Source organism: Acinonyx jubatus, chromosome E2 (genome assembly GCF_027475565.1).
Source record: "Acinonyx jubatus isolate Ajub_Pintada_27869175 chromosome E2, VMU_Ajub_asm_v1.0, whole genome shotgun sequence".
NCBI lineage: Eukaryota > Metazoa > Chordata > Mammalia > Carnivora > Felidae > Acinonyx > Acinonyx jubatus.
Window position 1 is genome coordinate 51,157,754 of NC_069396.1, and position 18,542 is coordinate 51,176,295.

General features: G+C 44.9%; 1 protein-coding gene across 3 annotated transcripts in view; it reads left to right on the plus strand.

The window, feature by feature from the left end:
• Window positions 1-18,542, plus strand: part of SAE1 (SUMO1 activating enzyme subunit 1) — a 73,740-nt gene that overhangs the window by 18,617 nt on the left and 36,581 nt on the right. For 2 of the 3 annotated variants that reach the window (XM_027037907.2, XM_027037905.2), the window contains exons 3-6: window positions 28-201; window positions 2,296-2,438; window positions 4,651-4,750; window positions 16,455-16,560. In XM_027037907.2, coding sequence (XP_026893708.2) covers window positions 28-201; window positions 2,296-2,438; window positions 4,651-4,750; window positions 16,455-16,560 — 523 coding nt within the window. The remainder of the gene's footprint in view (window positions 1-27; window positions 202-2,295; window positions 2,439-4,650; window positions 4,751-16,454; window positions 16,561-18,542) is intronic. The other variant, XM_027037908.2, reaches the window with a different exon arrangement.

Sequence of the window (18,542 nt, forward strand, 5' to 3'; positions counted from 1 at the left end):
CATTAAAAAAAAAAAAATTATTCCTAGGTATCTCCAGAAGACCCCGGAGCTCAGTTTCTAATCCGTACTGGATCTGTTGGCCGAAACAGGGCTGAAGCCTCTTTGGAGCGAGCCCAGAATCTCAACCCCATGGTGGATGTGAAGGTGGACACTGAGAATATAGAAAAGAAACCTGAGTCATTTTTCACTCAGTTCGATGCTGTAAGTTTCATAAAGAGTGTAAAATCTTTAGGCTCAGTACATTGCCTTTGTAGTCTCAAGTCTTGTATTGCCTTAGTGTATGTGCCTTATTAGCATATTGCTCTTCCACGTTGAATGTGTCAGTAGGTAGATCCAGTCTGTTGGTTCTGCTGTGGCTGTTTGTGACTTGTTGTCTGCTGATTTCTTCTTTGGGCATATGTTCCTTTAGACCAGGTTTCATCATTGGTGTTTTGTATTCCTTCCAGAATCTTTGCACATAGCTTTGGTACATTTTATTGCAAATGTTTTCTCCTAAAAACAAGTTGGTAGTTAATTTCTGTAGTAGAGGCTTGCTTTTTTTTTTTTTTTTTTTTTTTGGTTAGAAATATCAAACTACAGCTTGTGTTTTGTCTTAAAAAAAGAGCACACCTGATCCTGGTCCGTGTCTGTCTCTTTCACACAGCCACTTTGACCACGTTGCCATGGATAATGAGACAAATTCACTAGTCATAAGCCAAATGAGGCATATCCAACCTCATTTGGTTTCACTGCCAGATCTGTGGAGAGGTGAAAGGATAAGTTAAATTCGGTTTCAGCGTCTGTGACCTTCAGACATGGTTCCCTGGACCCAGGAAAAGCTAAACAAATGTTGGATAACCATGAAATAGTCACAGATGATCTACTTGTTTTTTAAATGAAAGGCCCATTACACGAGAGGTTAGAATTTGGGTTGGGTAGTTTGTTTTTCCACATTGTTATATTTCATATGTGCATCTGTTCAAATATGTGCTTGGAATGATGGATCATCTGTGCGTTTTGTCTGGTTTTTTTTTTTTTTTTTTTTTTTCCAATTCTATCTTGTATCTTCCAAGTATTGGAACATTTTCTGTTTGGACTGTTTGGACCATCTTCTCTTCATTTCTTTATCCATAGTAACCACATTTAGTTAATTCTAGCTGCCCCTTGAATTTCTAGCACTTAAAGAGAGGGTTTCTAAGAACCGAAGCACCGGGCCGGTTGCTTGTATAAAGCCTGTGTGCTGGGTGAGGTGACTGCCTCATTGGGCCACGTTTGACTGGTCCTTGGAGATTTTACATTCACTTTTGACTCTGCAGAGTTCCCTTTGGTCGCTTGATTGCATGTTCAACTGTGGGTATCTTGCCTTTTAGATATGATTTTTTTTTCCCTTAGGTGGCTGCATCCTTTGAATGACACCAGAGGCACTCATTTCTGTGGGCTGTTTCGGTATTCAGGCTGCCAGACAGCAGCAAAGAGGTTCTGTCAAATGAAAATATCCTTTTGTAACTTCTCCAACTTTCTATGTTTAGAAGAAAACATGTGCAATTTGGAACTTGTTTTCATAGCCCTTATCACAGAGTTTCTCCTGAAAAGGTGTTTTATGCCGTAAAACTTAGCTATTTCCAGTGCTTCAACTTACTGGAACACAACCTAGGGGCCTCAGAGCAACATTGATAATTCCATTGAGTGAATCACCGGTTCATTGTCTACGTCTGAATGGAAGGTCACTTGGTGTGTAACCTTTTCTTTTGTCCTCAGATTCAGATAAAGTTTCACTTTGAAAACTGTGGAAAACTGTGGAAAACTAATCTCAACGGGACTTGTTTATCTTTTTTATCTTAACCTATCAATCAGAAGAAGGGGGAAAAATGCCCTCGTATTTAAAGTGACCTTTGGGTCACTTAAAACTGGTTTTGCTTCTTGTGATAGCTTATTCAGATTTTAATAGATTTAGTAATTTAAAAGTAACTTACGCTAAATTGTTACTGTTTTTTTTCCACTTCACGGAAACTGTGAGATGTGGTTTGTTTATGTTTACAGAATAGAGGAAATAAATTCATTGAATAGCTTTTACTTTCTAGCCAAACCCATTTTGTTTTGATTGCTGAAAGTAGAGGTCTTGCAATTTATATTTCTCCTGAAACCTGCAACTTGTCTTTTGTCTTCTAACCATAGGATCCAAAGAACCTGTTATACCAGTTCAAAACTGGCTTTTAGACATGCCCAGAGAGACTGTTCATTAAGATTTATTTAGACATCAGGGCAGTGATTCACAGTTTGCAAAACTCACACCCAGCGAATTTTTTCTTTCTGCAGGTTTGTCTGACTTGCTGCTCCAGGGATGTCATAGTTAAAGTTGACCAGATCTGTCACAAAAATAGCATCAAGTTTTTTACAGGAGATGTTTTTGGCTACCATGGATACACATTTGCCAATCTTGGAGAGCATGAATTCGTAGAGTAAGTTTTGGGAGAGGAGGGGAGAACGTAACATTTTCAGAAAAATACAGTTTTACTCATTGGTGGGGAACAACCCATCTAAGGAAAGTGTTCTTAGAATATTCAGAAACCATTTCATTTTCAGCTCACTGATTATATAGGTTGTGTGTTCAGAATCGTAGGAGATGCAGCCCCGTCTTCCAAAATAACGTTCTGATCTAAATCCTAAATAAAGCAGAGTTCTTTAGGAATCAAAGTACACCATTGTGGGTATTTGATGGGCCTGGACTTCAGTTGGTGAAACCACACACCTCCTGTATAGGGGAGGCTTGCTTGGATTGCCTTTCTCAGTTTTGGCTTCTGTGTTTTCAGGTTGGTAGTAAAGTGAGTACAGAGTAGTCAGATGGGTAACTCTGGAGGCACACTCAGCCAGTCTACCTGGGAAAAGCTCCAAAGTCCAGACACTGCTTTGGTGTAACAAACACACCTCATCCTCTCATTTTGAATATCAAGGTTGCAGACCGTGGGGATTCTCACATGATGGGACCTGCAGTGGTTTGAACTTGCAGCTTCTAGATGAGAGATGGCAGATGATACCCGTATTGTAAAACTCTGTGGTGGGTTTTTGGCTGTTGTTTCTTGTATGTCCCTTGCTATTAAGAGGTAAAAAGACACCCTGTGTGGTAGGTGAAGCTTCCTACCAAGAATCAAGAATTGCTTTCTGGGGCGCCTGGGTGGCTTGGTCGGTTAAGCGTCCGACTTCGGCTCAGGGCATGATCTCACGGTCTGTGAGTTCGAGCCCCGCGTCAGGCTCTGTGTTGACAGCTCAGAGCCTGGAGCCTGTTTCGGATTCTGTGTCTCCCTCTCTCTCTGCTCCTCCCCTGTTCATGCTCTGTCTCTCTCTGTCTCAAAAATAAATAAACGTTAAAAAAAAAAAAAAAAAAAAGAATTGCCTTCTTTTGTTCAGCTTCTTTTAAAAAAAGCTTTTTTTAACGTTTATTTATTATTCAGAGACAGAGACAGAGCATGACATGGGAGGGGCAGAGAGAGGAGGAGACACAGAATCTGAAGCAGGCTCTAGGCTCTGAGCTGTCAGCACAGAGCCTGATGCAGGGCTCGAACTCATAAGCCGCGAGATCATGACCTGAGCTGAAGTCAGACGCTTAACTGACTGAGCCACCCAGGCACCCCTCTTTTGTTCAGCTTCTTAGGCAAATCACTGAAATTTCTCTGGTCTGCAAGTCTTTTTCATTTCTTCCTTCCTTCCTTCCTTCCTTCCTTCCTTTTCTTTTTTTCTTTCTTTCTTTCAGTTTAAAAAAATTTATTTATTTTAGAGAGAGCACAAGCCGAAGAGAGGGGTGGAGAGAGAGAGAGACAGAAAATGAATCTTAAGCTGGCTCCATGCTCCATGTGGAGCCCAGTGCAGGGCTCAAACCCATGACCTTGGCATCATGACCTGAGCTGAAATCAAGAGCTGGACGCTCAACCAATTGAGCTCCCCATGTGTCCCTGGTCTGCAAATTTCTTGTCTGTAAAATCAAAATGAGGGCAGGGCAGACATGTTCGAGATTTCTCGTAACTTTGGCATTTTATGGTTTTCAGAAACTCTAGTTCTCTTGGCATACTAGAAATAGAGAAGTCACAGTAGAGAAAACAGCCCAGGTTATCTTAATGTGAGTTCCCCATGGCAGAGGGGAGGCATTAAGTTTGGCTTTTATTTCATGATTCAAGTGAAATTTATAAAGCTTATTGAGAGCTTGCTATATGCTAGGCAGGTGTGCTAAGCAATTTATTATTGTCTTTTTTTAAGTTTATTTATTTATTTTGAGAGAGAAAGTGCACGAGCAGGGGAGGGGCAAAGAGAGAGAATCCCAAACATGTTCCATGCTGTCTGTCAGTACAGAGCCCGACGCAGGGCTCTATCCCACGGACCGTGAGATCATGATCTGAGCTAAGACCAAGAGTTGGACACTCAACTGACCAAGCCAGCCAGGCGCCCCTGTTATTTCTCATCTTACAGCAATTCTGTCAGGGATTGTTATTCCCACGTGGTAGGTAACTTACTTATCAGATAATCATTGGCCACCCTCGGATTTGAATCCACCCAGATCTGCCTGACTCCAAAGCTTTTGCTCTTAATTACCATCCTATTCTGTGAGCTGATGATGCTCTTTTTGTTCTAATGGCATGATTCAGAGAGTAAACTCCGTTCCCTCGCTTTGTCACCCTCTAGGGAGAAAACCAAAGTTGCCAAAGTTAGCCAAGGAGTAGAAGATGGACCTGATACCAAGAGGGCAAAACTTGATTCATCTGAAACAACTATGGTCAAAAAGGTATGTGTACTGTGAAGGGATCAAAGATCAGAAACTCTGGAGCCTTGTAGGGGACGGGCAATTACATGTGCAAGCAGGGGAAGCACGCGTGTAGTCTTGAAGGGGGAGGTGGGGTCTGGATAAGCCGGGCCAGTGCTCGTCCCACTTAAAGGGGATGACTGCTGCTTAGTGGCAGCCAGCTCTTGCCATGAAGACGAGTAGGGACCCAGTGATGCAGGGTATGAATTTTTAACAGAATTGGAGATGTGTTTTTTATAGGCTCTGTCCCAAACTTTTAAATACCACCAGTCTGTTCACCTTGGTTTGAATGCTGTTCCTTCACCCCATGGAGACAAAAGAAAACATGCCTGCAGGACTGACGTGGTGTGTGGGCCGATTTGGGCTTCTAGTATCTGGAGCAGTATGAGAACCACTGTTCTTGAGCAAAGGCCATCCCTTTTGCATAAAATGAATCTTGGGGGGATAGTTAGATAATTTAGGAAGGTCCTACCTAAGCGGGCAGGAAGACCGTTTAAGCTTGAATTGCATATGCTTTGCTTCTTTACAATGAAATGTTTGGGGTCGTCTTTCCACCAGATTACCTTTTAAGAATAAAGGCCTCCGTGTTGACAAGTGTTACTATCCGATGTGTATTTTTTTGTTTTCAGCCTGGTTCGCGCAGTAATTTAAATTCATTTTACAGAGAGAGGAGTGGCGGGGACTTGGAAGGAGATGATCTCGGCAGCTAGTGTTGGAATCTGAGAAGGGAGTCATGCGATGGGGGAGACCAGACAGAAGGGGCCGGGATTGGTTTTGTGGAACCGAGGAAAGACTTGACCGAGCCCATATTTACTCTTTGCTTTGTAGTTTGAAATGTTGAGAAAGAAAAACAGCTGGTCGGAGCTTCGAGTTAAAATTGCTCTAACGGGGGGATTCTGAGAGTGCAGAAACCACAAGAGAGACTGCAGAAACCACAGAAGTGGAACTCTGTTGAGTTTCCCGCAGGGCTGCGCTGGAGATTTTCGTCGTCTTGCTCTGTATGTTTGTGTTGGAAGAGTTTGCTGCTGGGAGTGTGATACAGAGGAATTATTAAGCCCTAATTTTGGTGTCTATTCACAGGACCGGTAATTATCCAGAGTGAACATTGGTGTTTTGGCCAAAACTTGGGTCCTTTTCTTTCCTCCCTCTTTTCTTTCTTTCTGAGGCCCAGTCGAGCTCTATCTGAATAGCGCCGTGAGTTCGGTGGGGGGAGATAAATTGTTAACTAACGGAGGAGCACAAAAGGAGCTTTGTGGGTGCTGTCAATTCATAAATCACACCCTCTTACAAGTGTGACACTTGGCCTTGGTGTGAAGGGTTTTATGGCCTAAAGGCCTTCCCTGATTGAGGCGGGTCTTTTACATTCAAATGGGGAGAGCGGCCAGCTTTGTTAGCCCTTCACAGCTGGAAGTTTCCCTTGAGTCAGTACCGGTGGTGCCCACTGGGGCAGATCTGGAAACCCCTTCGGGGGGCCACTTTAGCGAGCTATGAGGAGAATGCGGGCGGCCCTGGTAGGCCCCCAGTGGCCTTCGCGTACCATTCTTAGGGCTCTTCAGTCACAGGGCTCCTCGTGCAGCCTCTTCCCACAGGGGCCGAATCTGAAGGTATCAAAATATTCCCCAGCTGACATTGTTAGTCAGCTGTTTCACTTGGACAATGCAGGCCTGGATTCCAGCCCCGAGCCCTGAAGGTTGTGAGGCATGCGGTGCATTCCTGACTACGGTCCCTGGGTCCCTGGGATTCCGAACCTTGCCTTTGTGCCACCTCACCGAGCCCCCGAGAGTGCCGTGGAAGGACCGGCTCTGACCGGTGGGGCTGCCGCTTCGCCACCGCAGTTTGGGCAGAGTCCGCTCCGTGATCTCGAAGTTGTCTTCCAACTCAAAAATTCCTTGATTGAGGTTATGCCCTTTTGCCTAAATTGTACAGAATAAGTAGTTGGGTTATGCTCAAAGTGCAGGATGGGGGCGGGGAGGCAACCACTTCCTGTTTCCTGCGAAAGGTTTCTGGTTAGGGTTCCCTCCCCCCCCCCTTAGGTTCAACCAAATGTTGTATAGCCACGTTTGCTTCAAGGTACACATTGTGCTCCTAAATTAGAAACGCTTAAAAAACAAAGAGGAAAAATAGAGCTTGTGGTTTTCACACCGCTTCGGAGGATATTGGGCCTTTCTAACACATGTGTCATCATGATAAATACAACAGTGGGAAAACGCATAGCCCAGAGGTAGGTGCTCAGTGGTTTGCTTCCTTTGGTGCCCAGGAAAAGGTAGGAGACAGACTTCATCAGAATCAGGTCTTGAGCACGAGCCTGATGGGGAGACATCATCAGTGCACAATCGATAAGGAGAGAGCAGTAGTTTTGTGATAGAGAACTGTCCAGAAAGGTTTCCCAGAGGAAGAGTTGTTAGAGGCGGCACGTGAAGGACAGTTTGCCAAGCACCGAAGCCGGGACGGGCATTTAGTCACAGGAGATAGGACCGACAGAAAGCACAGATGTAGGAACAGGATGAGTCTGGCTTCCCTCACCCCCAAACAGCCAGCTCTTTCTGCATCTGTGAGTTGTAAAATGCCTGTTGGGTGCAGGGAAGCACCTCCAGTCCTGTCGTCTCCACGTACAGCGGTCACTAAGAGAAGTTCCTTGACCTGCCCGAGATCGATGGGACCGATTTGAAGGGGGGTACAGGGGCTGAGGGCACTGGCTTGCCCTGCGACTTAAAAGGTGAATCCTCTTGGAGTTTCTAGGATAATTTGAAGTTTTATGGGGATAATGGGATAAAATATGCAAAACTTGGGACCTTTCTGGAAAAACCTTTAGGGTGAAAGGTCTCCTTTATTGTTAGATGCTGCCAGACACCAGTAGATGACCGGTGGTGGTTGCTCTCCATAACAGCTCTTTAAAAATTAAAGATAAAGTAGGATTTGTTTGGGACATGCTAAGAAATACAGATTTAATTTCACCTCTGTTTCTGAAATAGTAGGGGACTAATTTGGGCCCTGTTAATACTCTTGTCATGAATCAGTTGTGAAATTCCACAGTTGAGTAGTGATTCGTTATTTTGATCCCCCTTTCTGAGCAGTTTATGGACAATTCATCTCCTCTCACCCCCGTCCTGAAGGGAACATTCCAGGGACAGACTGGTTTCAGCCCTCCTCTTTTAGGTGGCATCTGGGTTTGGCACAACGAGGGACTTGTTAGGGTCTCTCCCACTAGAGTCCAAGCTCTGTAGGGCAGGGCGGATCTGTTCGCCACCGTGTTCCTGGTGTAGCACCGGGCACGGTCCTACCCGGGAAATGTTTGTTCAGTGTGATGTGTCTGCTCCTGTGACATAGTGTGTTGGCTTTGGAGGAGATCATTGTCATTTTATTTTATTTTATTATTACTACTATTATTATTTTTCTTGGGAGGGAGAGAGTGTGAGCAGGGCAGGGACAGAGAGAGGGGGACAGAGGATCTGAAGTGGGCTCTGCACTGACAGCAGCAGCAGCCCAGCGTGGGGCTCGAACCCACAAACCACAAGATCACAACCTGAGCCAAAGTCGGAAGCTCAACCAACTGAGCCACCCAGGAGCCCCAAGATCGTGATTTTAAAAAAGAATTTCCGAATCGATTTTCTTTGTGATCAACCGAATGTATTAACTTCCTAATACTTTGGTTGTAATGGTTTAGGTTATCTGAGCTGGGCTGAGAGAACACAGTTCTAAAGAGAACAGGGGGGCTTGGCCAGGAATATTTAGAAGTAAGTTCATGGGGTTGCCTAGACCAAGACCTTTAGGCCAGAGGTGTTCAATACTGTGCTAATTGTCAGAATCACCTGGTTTGGGGGCCCGGGGCAGGAGATACAGGGTGCAGATTGCAGGGCTGGGTGGAGTGCTGATAGGTTTCCCACGTAGGACAGTTCTGTGTGTGTGGTGGCCGGTGGGGTGTGGGTGCTGCTGCTGCCTTGGTGGGGGGGTCTGTCTAGAGATGAGGGGAGGCGGTCTCTCCCAGCATCACATCACAATCCAGTCTTTTTATTGTGATACTTGATACCCCAAAATAATACATCAATACAGATTACAGAACATGACAATAAAACACTGTCCAACTTAAAAATCAAAACATTTCCTGTCCTGTTGTGCCAGTCTGCGTGTTCCTTCTCTGTCTTCTCTCCAGGGCTGGTATGTTTGTGTGGATTTTCGAAAGTACCCGGAAGGGGGAGGGGCGGTTATAGCCCTGCTTGATGCGGCATCTTAACCCATGTTTGTAAATCTAACGCTGGAATGTGATGCAGGTATAGAGCTAACTACCATGTAGTTACCACCTGATTTCAAGCACTCAACTTGACCAGCTTGGTCAGGGCCCCCTGACCCCCTGGCTCTCCCTCCCCAACGTAAGTAACCACTGTCCTCAATTGTGGTTCTCATTCCCACCCATTTCTTCTTGCTACATATGTATTTCCAAGGAGTATAGAATTGTTTGGTATGCTTTCTAACTTCTTACCAATCAGTTTAATATTGTATGCATGCTGCCACCTGCTTTTTAAGAGCAGCCTTATGTTTGTGAGGCCATCTGTGTTTGCACGCAGTTCTAGGACTTTGCTTTCCATTATGGTAGCCACTAGCCACGTATGGCTATTTAAATTAAAATGGACTAAAATAAAATTAAAAAATTTAGTTCAGTCTCCCTAGCCACATTTCAAATGCTCACCAAACACATGTGGCTATGGCATCTGTATCGCAAAGCACAGATACAGAACATTTTCATCATGATAGTGAGTAATCTTGGACAGCAACGCAGGACATTTTTTCTTATTTTGTTTTGTTTTTTGTTTTTTTGCTGTAGAGTGTTTGTTGTGTGAATATATTACTATTTATTTATCCATTTTTCTGTTGATGGGCATGTGGGTGTGTAATTTTTTTGTTACAAATGGTGCCGCAGTTGAGGGCAGGGGAAGGAGGGGGGAGAGAGAGAGAGAGAGAGAGAGAAAAGATAATCTCCTTGGGTAAATGTGTGATTTTTCTGGGGCGTATACTTAGGAGGGAAATTAGGGTATGTGCAGCTTCAACTTTACCAGACCTGCTAAATTACTTGCAAGTAGTTTTATCAATTCACATTCCAGAATCAGCAGTATGTAATGGTAACATTTGGTAACTTCAGGCTCTTGCCATTCTGCTGAGTGTGACAGCTTTGTCTTGGATGGCGGTTGTCATTTGTTAGAATGTTTTTGAAAACTATAGACTCCCACGAGTAGGTGTGGAAATCCAGCCTAGAAATCTGTAGTTTTCAAAGTCGTTTCAAAGATTTACATTTAGCTTTACAGCCAGAGCTGTATCCCTTATTATAGATGTTCAGGCTGCTTCTTAAAGTAAGATATGTTTACAGTCCCAAAATTGGAAGATACAGAACAAGTTGAGAAAACATGAACCTTGCTCCCCAATAATTACACATTCCTTTCAGTATTCCTTCTACTCCAGTATGTGATACAATTGGATTTCTAATTAACACACATAAACACATATGAGAAATACATAGTGATCTTATATACACATGACTTACATGTGTATCGTCTTTGCTTTTTTTGTTTTTTTGCTCATCGTATTTTCTGTAAGCACAGGAGTGGATAGTCTGCTTTGGAGAGTGTGGTTTTAAGAGGCTGTATTGGTTTGCTGATTTCATCTTGCCTCGGAGTGTTAAACCTGCTCCTGTTGCGTTGATGTATTTGTACTTGCCCGCTGTTTGGAGTGGCTCAGCACAGCCCTACAATTTGATGTCTGTTCAACGGTGTGGGAGAGTTCATCTTTTATATTTACTGTTGGGCTTTTTAGCAAATGAAAAGCAGGTTGGATCCTATCAGCTCGCAGATTTTTATTGACAGTCTATTCTATGCAGGGCTGTGCCTTTCACTGGTCCCTGCCTCAGGAAGCTGATACCCATCTGAGGAGAGGAATAAGAGGGCTTAGCCTTAACTAGACTATCAGATTGAGATCTTTAAGACTCAGAATTGTCTGGAAAAGAAATGGATAGTGGAGGGAAGTGAGTCAGGCATTCTACCCAGAGAGATCCATGAGCTGAGGGCATGGAGAAGTGGGAGGGGTGAGTGAGATGTGAAAGTTACCTGTTACAGTGTGTTCATTCAAGTAGTTTTGCCGCCACCTGGCAGGCACTGCTGGGTGCTTCATCTGAAAGACTGTTCTTTCTCTGTAGGTGCCATTAAGCATGTTTTTCACATTGTAAATCCAGTGTCGGGTGCATAAGATGGGTACCACCGTTTGCATTTGTTGTAGTATAGATTAGGTGACATGGTTACGTTTGGTTTGGTTTGGTTTTCTAAAGTAATCTCTATACCCAACATGGGGCTCGAACTCATGACCTCTAGATCAGGAGTCGAATGCTCTACTAGCTGAGCCAGCCATGCACTCCTGTTTTTTTTTATTTTCAGTTGTTACAAATGACAGTGGTAGACTGTGTGTGTGTGTGTGTGTGTGTGTGTGTACGCGTTTTAAGATTTTATTTTTAAGTAATCTCTACCTGCAACGTGGGGCTTGTACTTACAACCCTGAGATCAAGAGTTGCACACTCTGCCTACTGAGCCAGCCAGGCGCCCCAGTGGTAGTAGACTTTGAACAGTTTGAACCAAAAAATGGGACATTATGTTAGAGGCAGCCTGGAGTAGCACAAGAGGCATTAGAACTACTGTGACCTGAGAAGGGGAAAGACCAGGCCAGATGGGGAGACTTGGAGGCTGTAGGAATTTAGCTTTTCTATAAAGAGTCCTGCCTGCCCTTCACATGCCTCTGTTTTTAACTTTCAGATTCTTGATTCCCAGAATAAAGAAGCTGGTTGGTGTGACTTGGGCCGTGTACCTACCTTTGGCCCTGTCACTTGTGGCTGGAGGGCTGGTACACATATCAGATGAGGCTAGTAGGGCCCGCCTCCCCAAATACCAGGACACCCCCCTAAAAGTTGTCTGCCACAGACAGGCCTGAGAGGTAAATTCATTTGTCTGAGTTCACAAGTTACTAGCAACATTGTGAGTAGTTCTGCCCTTAGACTTGGGGAGGAAAGAGGGCCTCTGTCCCTGGCCCTAGTACTCTAGAAGGTTCCACCCTGGCCTCCTACCAGCCGTTCCCTCGCAGGGTGAGAATTCCGTGGGATTAAGGAGATATGTCCATCTGGAGTCCATCCCCCCACCCCTCTGTCCTGGACTCCCTTGTGGATACTTGGGACCCCTGGAATCTCCTGCCAAACAGTCCCAGGCTTACTTCCCAGGCTTTGGTGAGCTTCTTCCCTGATCTGCCTTTGGAGTGCAAACTTTGCAACAATGTCCACATACCTAGGCCTGAAGGGCAGGTGTTTTAGTCAAGAAGAGTGGCCTGGGTGGCCACACCCAAGTTGGCACAGCCTCTTGCCTTGTGGGACAGAGCCAGAGGTGGGAAGAAAGGGGGAGGAGGGGGTGAGGACCAGCTTTCTAGTGCATCTCATTCTGACACAGAACATCCCAGGAGTGTGAGGATTCCACATTTGAACCCTGTCTTCCAGGTGGTAATGAAGAACATATATCTGTCAAGGCAGGAGAATACAGTATACTTTAATTTTTTAATTGTTAGTGTGACGTATACCTAAATATGTAGTTGTGATACGGGTTTCCATTTGTACTTTTTTTTTTTAATTTTTTTTTACATTTATTTATTTATTTTTATAGAAATTAAAGCTCAGAGACTTTATTTTTATTAAAAAAAATTTTTTTTTTTAACGTTTATTTATTTTTGAGACAGAGAGAGACAGAGCATGAACGGGGGGGAGGGTCAGAGAGAGAGGGAGACACAGAATCTGAAACAGGCTCCAGGCTCTGAGCGGTCAGCACAGAGCCCGACGCGGGGCTCGAACTCACGGGCTGCGAGATCATGACCTGAGCCGAAGTCGGACGCTTAACCGACTGAGCCACCCAGGCGCCCCTTTACATTTATTTTTGAGAAACAGAGTGAGACAAAGCGTGAGCGGGGGAGGGGCAGAGAAAGAAGGAGACACAGAATCTGAAGCAGGCTCCAGGCCCTAAGCAAGCAGTCAGCACAGAGCCTGATGCGGGGCTCGAACCCGCGAACTGTGAGATCATGACCTGAGCCGAAGTCGGACGCTCAACCGACTTAGCCACCCAGGTGCCCCTCCGTTTGTACGTTTACAAAACCTGGGCCCTGAAAGTTTAGAGGTAGGCCTGCCTGGGACTAAGACTCAGTGTTTTTTTTTTCCTTGTTTGTCATAGTGTGACCTAACAAATTAGTGAATTCTTAGCCAAGTAAACTACAAAAATTCCGAATTAAAATCTAGGTAGTTTATGAAAGCTAGTGAGAGTTTATGTCATCATTGTGATGGTGTTCCCAGACTGCGGCTGGCTTTATCGTTTTGTAAGACTTAGGAAGGATCTGGCAGTCTGTGTCAGGCAATAAATGTCAGTCAGCTGATTATTTGACTTGACTTTTGAGGTCAAACAGACCCACTGACCAAAAGGTTTGAGGTCAGGACAAATATTTGTATACTAACTTTTACGGTGGGTTTAAACCCCAAAGGAGTATTTATGGGGGAAGCAGAAAGCCACCTTAAAAACTGTTTCAGGGGTGCCTGGGTGGCTCAGTCCGTGAGCCTTTGACTTCGTCTCTGACTTTGGATCAGGTCATGATCTCGTGATTCATGAGTTAGAGCCCTGCATCAGGCTCTCTGCTGTCAGCACAGATGCCTTGGATCCTCCCGCCACCCCCCCACCTTGTACATGCTCTCTCTAGCTCTCTCTCTCAAAAATAAACATTAAAAAAACATTTTTAAAAACCTGACTGTTTCATCTTCACTAGCTATTTGAACTTTCATCTGTCAATTCCATTTTGGTCCTTAGCAGACCGTGCAACTGCCTGGGAGCAGTTAGATCTTGGTTCACTTAGCCTTCTAAATTATGCTGTGTCTCTTTTCTGTTTTAAATATCTGGGGTGTGGTGTGTATATGTAGTGAGAAAAGGAAGGAGAAAAAGAGACCTATATCTCTGGAAGTTTGAAATTACTTGTATATGCACATACCGTCTCAAACTTTATAATAGCAGTTAGTACTGAGAAGCATTTTTTCTGAACGATTTGAGAATAAGGAAGGGGTCCATCCATCACTCTGAAATACTTCAGTTTGCATTTTCTCAAACAAGACATTCTCCATAGAGAAATCAAACCAAACTTCAAAATCAGAAAATTCAAATGAATACATCACTGCCATCTACCGCAGACCCATTTCAGCTGTTACCAGTTGTTCCAATAATGTCCTTAATGACAGAAGGATCCAGTTCAGGATCATGCATTTATCTGGATTTTCATGATGCTTTTGAAGATTACAAGGCAGTTATTTTGTAAAAATTTAAAATGTGCCTTAGTTTGGCTTTGTCTGATGTTCTCTCATGATTAGATCCTAGCTGCACACCTTGGGCAGACACACCAGAGTGTGGGTGCCTCTCATCCCATCCTGTGGTCTGGTGCTGGCTTCCACGTGCTCCTTTACTGGCAGTGTTAACTTTGATTTCAGAGTAGGATTATTCAAGGTCGATTTCTCCTTTGAAAACAATTGCTCTCTGCCCTGTGCAATAATATGTAATTTTCAGAGAGGTATTTTGAAAACGCGTAAGTACCGTATTCTTCATGAAACTTTGTTAATTGCTTTTATTTTATTTTTGTTTCATGCTAGTCAATTTAGGGGTTCCATTTTTATTCCTCAGATTTTATGTATTTCTCATATGCTTCTTCACTCGCTAATTCATGCAGTTCTGAAGGATTCTCGAATGTTATCTTGATCAGCCAACCATCCTCATAAGAACGTTTGTTGACAAGTCCTGGGTTTTCTGCAAGAGCTTCATTAATTTCAGTTACTTCTGATAGAGGGGAGTAGACCTCACTAGCAGCTTTCACATTTTCCAAAGCACCAAACTCATGTGTTCGATTTTGTCCCAGCTTCATTTAGACTACAGTTCTGTGCAAAATTGCTGATTCCCACTGTTCAAATACCGTTTTCTCTTGTTTTCAAATACCATTTGTGTTTGTCTGAGTTTACGCAGGGAGAGTGGAGCAGAGCCCATGCCCACCCTCAGCCTCCAGGGTCACGGCAGGCAGGGTGTGGAGGGCACCGAGGGTGCGAAAGCGGAAGGCCGTGTGCTCCGTGCCGCTCATAGTGCCACGTTCGCAGGGGTGTGGGGGTCACAGTAATAGTTAATTTTAGATTTATGACTAATGAATTCTAGTTTATTTAAGTTTATTTATGTTGGCTCCTGTTTCCTCTCGATACCTCCCCGTCATTCTTTGCACGCTTCCTTATTCTAGGCACAGTAGTACATGGACTCTGCCCCAGCTTCAAAATCAGCCATGTTTCCAAAGAGAACTATTTCTCTGGTGGGGGTTAGAAACCATCTGGCTATCACATGTTCTCACTGCTGTCAGGGCATCGTCGCTTTGATACCTTGTCCATGGACATAGCTCTGTCAAACTTTGGTTTGTGAGCATGATTAATTCCAGAAACATGGTTGTAATCCAAAGCACTTGTATATCAAAGCAAATTCAAAGAACCATTGGCTCAGCTGTGATCATGTGACTTTCAATGGCACAGACTACTCGTGTTGCAAGACATCACTCGTTTATCAAGTTAAAATTTATTAGAAATGTTTGCTTGTCTTGTGGAACATTCGCAGAACAGCTTATTTGCAATCCAAAATTTTACTATATTTGTGTGTGTACACAGACACGCTTGCATCTACGTTTACTTTCTTGTCTATATATATATTGAAAATGAGTTCACACCAGTAGCCCCCCACAGGCTTTACTCTCGTTTTTTCCCTTTCCACAATTAGGACTGTCTTCTCTGACAGTGAGAACCCTGGGTTTCCCGTATATTCACTTGTTGCATAAGTCCTTGGGGGGAGTCAGTCTCCCAGTGCCGCCCCTCCTACGTTGCTCTGCTCTATCCCTATCAGGCCACTCAGCCCCTCCACTCACACTCTGTTCCCTACCCTTCCTTAGTCCCAGCCCTTGGCTTTTGGACTGAATGATTTAGGAAAGGAAAAGGAAAACCACTTTCTTACTCATATTTAATTGTTTATATGTATTTTAAAATATAACTCTGTGATGGCAGTTTTCAAGATCATTTCATTTAGCATAATAGGTTTCAGCCATGCTTCCTTCTACCACAGGGCTTTTGCAAATGCCTTTCCATTCCCACAGCCTGGCGCTTTCGTTCCATAACCCTTATTTGTTTTTCTGCTTTGTATTTTGCTTGTATTTATTGGTATCGTTATCATCGAATCATTTTTCTACTGAGACCTATTTAATTTTTCTTTTGACTGTTAGAATGTTTTCTTGAATATTTTTAGGCACACACACTTGCTTACTCATGCAGGTATGTCTGAGGTGTGAACACAGAATTCAGGAGAGCCAGAGTGGAACTGGGTCTTTTAGCTTTGCTCTGACCTCTTTCAGTGCAGGGAGTATGTGTCACTCATTGCTGTGTCCCCAGTGCCCAGAGGAGCCACACAGTAAGTGCTTAATAAATGTTTATTGGATTTGAGTGGTCCTCAGCTTCCTTTAACAAACAGTAAACCTTGAATAATCACATTTCTCCTACAAGGTGAAGAGCTACTGCCTTGTAATTTAAAGCCGACATTTTTTCTTCCTAACCAGTTCTGCCTTTTTTCAACAGAAAGTGGTCTTCTGCTCCGTGAAGGAAGCGCTGGAGGTGGACTGGAGCAGTGAGAAAGCGAAGCCCGCTCTGAAGCGCACAGCTTCGGATTACTTTCTCCTTCAAGGTGAGGGCTTAGAGCAGAGCTTCCGGATGAGCGCCATGTGCTCGGATTGCTGCGGGTTTGGTTGTACAGTCCAAGGGATTTCTTGGTGTTTGCCCCAAGTCGAGCTCCTCACAAGCTGGTTCTCAGTGCCCCCCCCCCCCCCACCCGAGAACATCCAGGTGGATGGAGATGAGGCCCCTCACTGAGCTGTGCGTAACCCTGACCCATTCTCAGGGAGACTGAGGTCGACCTGTCGTTTGTATTTGTAAAGTTTGCAGAAATGTAATTTTGGGCGCATTTGGACAGTCTTCAGCCTTCCTTTCTCCAGGGCTGGGTAAGGAGCCACATCCCCACCTCCTTCCTTCTAGTTGTCTGCGCAGACTCCGGGAACACCTACCCCATATCAGGACAGATGTGGCTGTTTGTGATAGCTACACAAAACCAGGCGCTGTGTATATAGATTGAAATGGAAATACGTAAAACTGTATAAAACTTCTTAATAAACTGAAGATTGGAGGAGGCTAAGGTTTATGTCTTCATTAGCTAGGAAGAAAGCTTTTCCCATGTTATCAGTGATGTTCGCCAGATCGGGGTTGGGAAGAACTAGTTCAGAGCACTTAGTATCCATTTGTGTAGAAAGCATCCAGTGGGTTAGGTGGGAATGAGTCTTACACACGTGAGTCTGCTAGGACTCAGAAAACACCTCCTTCCCTGGACTGGGACAGAGCAGCAAGCGAGGGAGTGCCCTCTCCAGTCCAGGGTTCAGCATGAGCTTGGGGCCTGTGCCATCGGGAGAAGCTGATCATCAGTGCCTGGCACTTCGAGAGCCCTCAGTAAACAGTGGCCATTAGTTTGCAGAGCCTTGGGGTATAGCCTGAGCGGTTCTGGCTGCGGCTTATAAAAGCGGTCGTCTGGTATTTGAGCTTACCAAAATCGGGTGATACTCAGCTGAGGGCAGTTTTGCCCGCCAGGGGGCATTAGCAGTGTCCAGGCGATTTTGGTCGCTCGGGCTGGGGGCAGGTGGGGTGGGGAGAGGGCAGGCATGTTGCTAAATATCCATGGTGCAGGACAGCCCCCGACGAACAAGGTTATCCAGCCGCTAGTGTCAGTAGCGGCATGGTGAGAACGTGATCTAGCCCTTTGCAGCTTCTAGAGTATTTTCTCCTCCCATCTCCTCATCACAGCACCCTTGTGAGGTAGACAGGGTGGGAGTTCTCCCCAGCTTGGTCTCTTGAGGTGAGGAAACAGAGACCTAGAAAGGCTCAGTGTTTTATCTAAGAGGATGCCGATTGGCGGTGACAAGGGAGGTAGGACCCTGACACCTAATACCGTGTGAGACCCGTGAGGGCAGCAGCCCGGCTCCATTCTGAGTGCTTCTAGATAGGAGCTTATGGGACCCTCGCCACACTCGTGTGAAGCAGCTGCCGGTCCCTGCGTACAGCTGTTGTAAAAGGCACGGACCGATGAAGGCCCAGACCTGCAGTCATCCCTGCCCTTGGGAGGCCGTCACTGAGGCGGGAAGGCAGAACTAGTAACCTGGAAACAGTATGGGGGGAAAGTCTGTATTTAATCCGGGCGCTGCTGGCCTTCACCGTCAGAAGTTACAAGGGGCGCGGGGAATAGAGCGTCGCGAGGAAGAAGCTGTCGTTTTAGTGCTGTGACCTCTACGGCAGGCAGTGGTGCACGGTTGTTCAGAACAGATCTGGTTTCTCAGTCCTGGTTTTGTCATTGTTTTTGGTGGCTGATAGCCACAGAGTTAAATTCCCTGAAGCTCACTCAAGTTCACCTCTGACCTTGGGGGTGTTAATAGCACTTGCCTCATGGGATTTTTGTGAGGCTTGTATATGGGCAAAAGGCTCCACGCAAAGTGAGGAAGTCCTAGAGACCTGCGTTGTCTGTGAAGGGCTTTGGTTTTGTTTTGGGGTTTTTGGTTTTGGCATGAGTACTTTGCAACTGCGGAGAAGTTTTGGGATTGACTCAGTTTCCCTTAATTCCATAGTTGA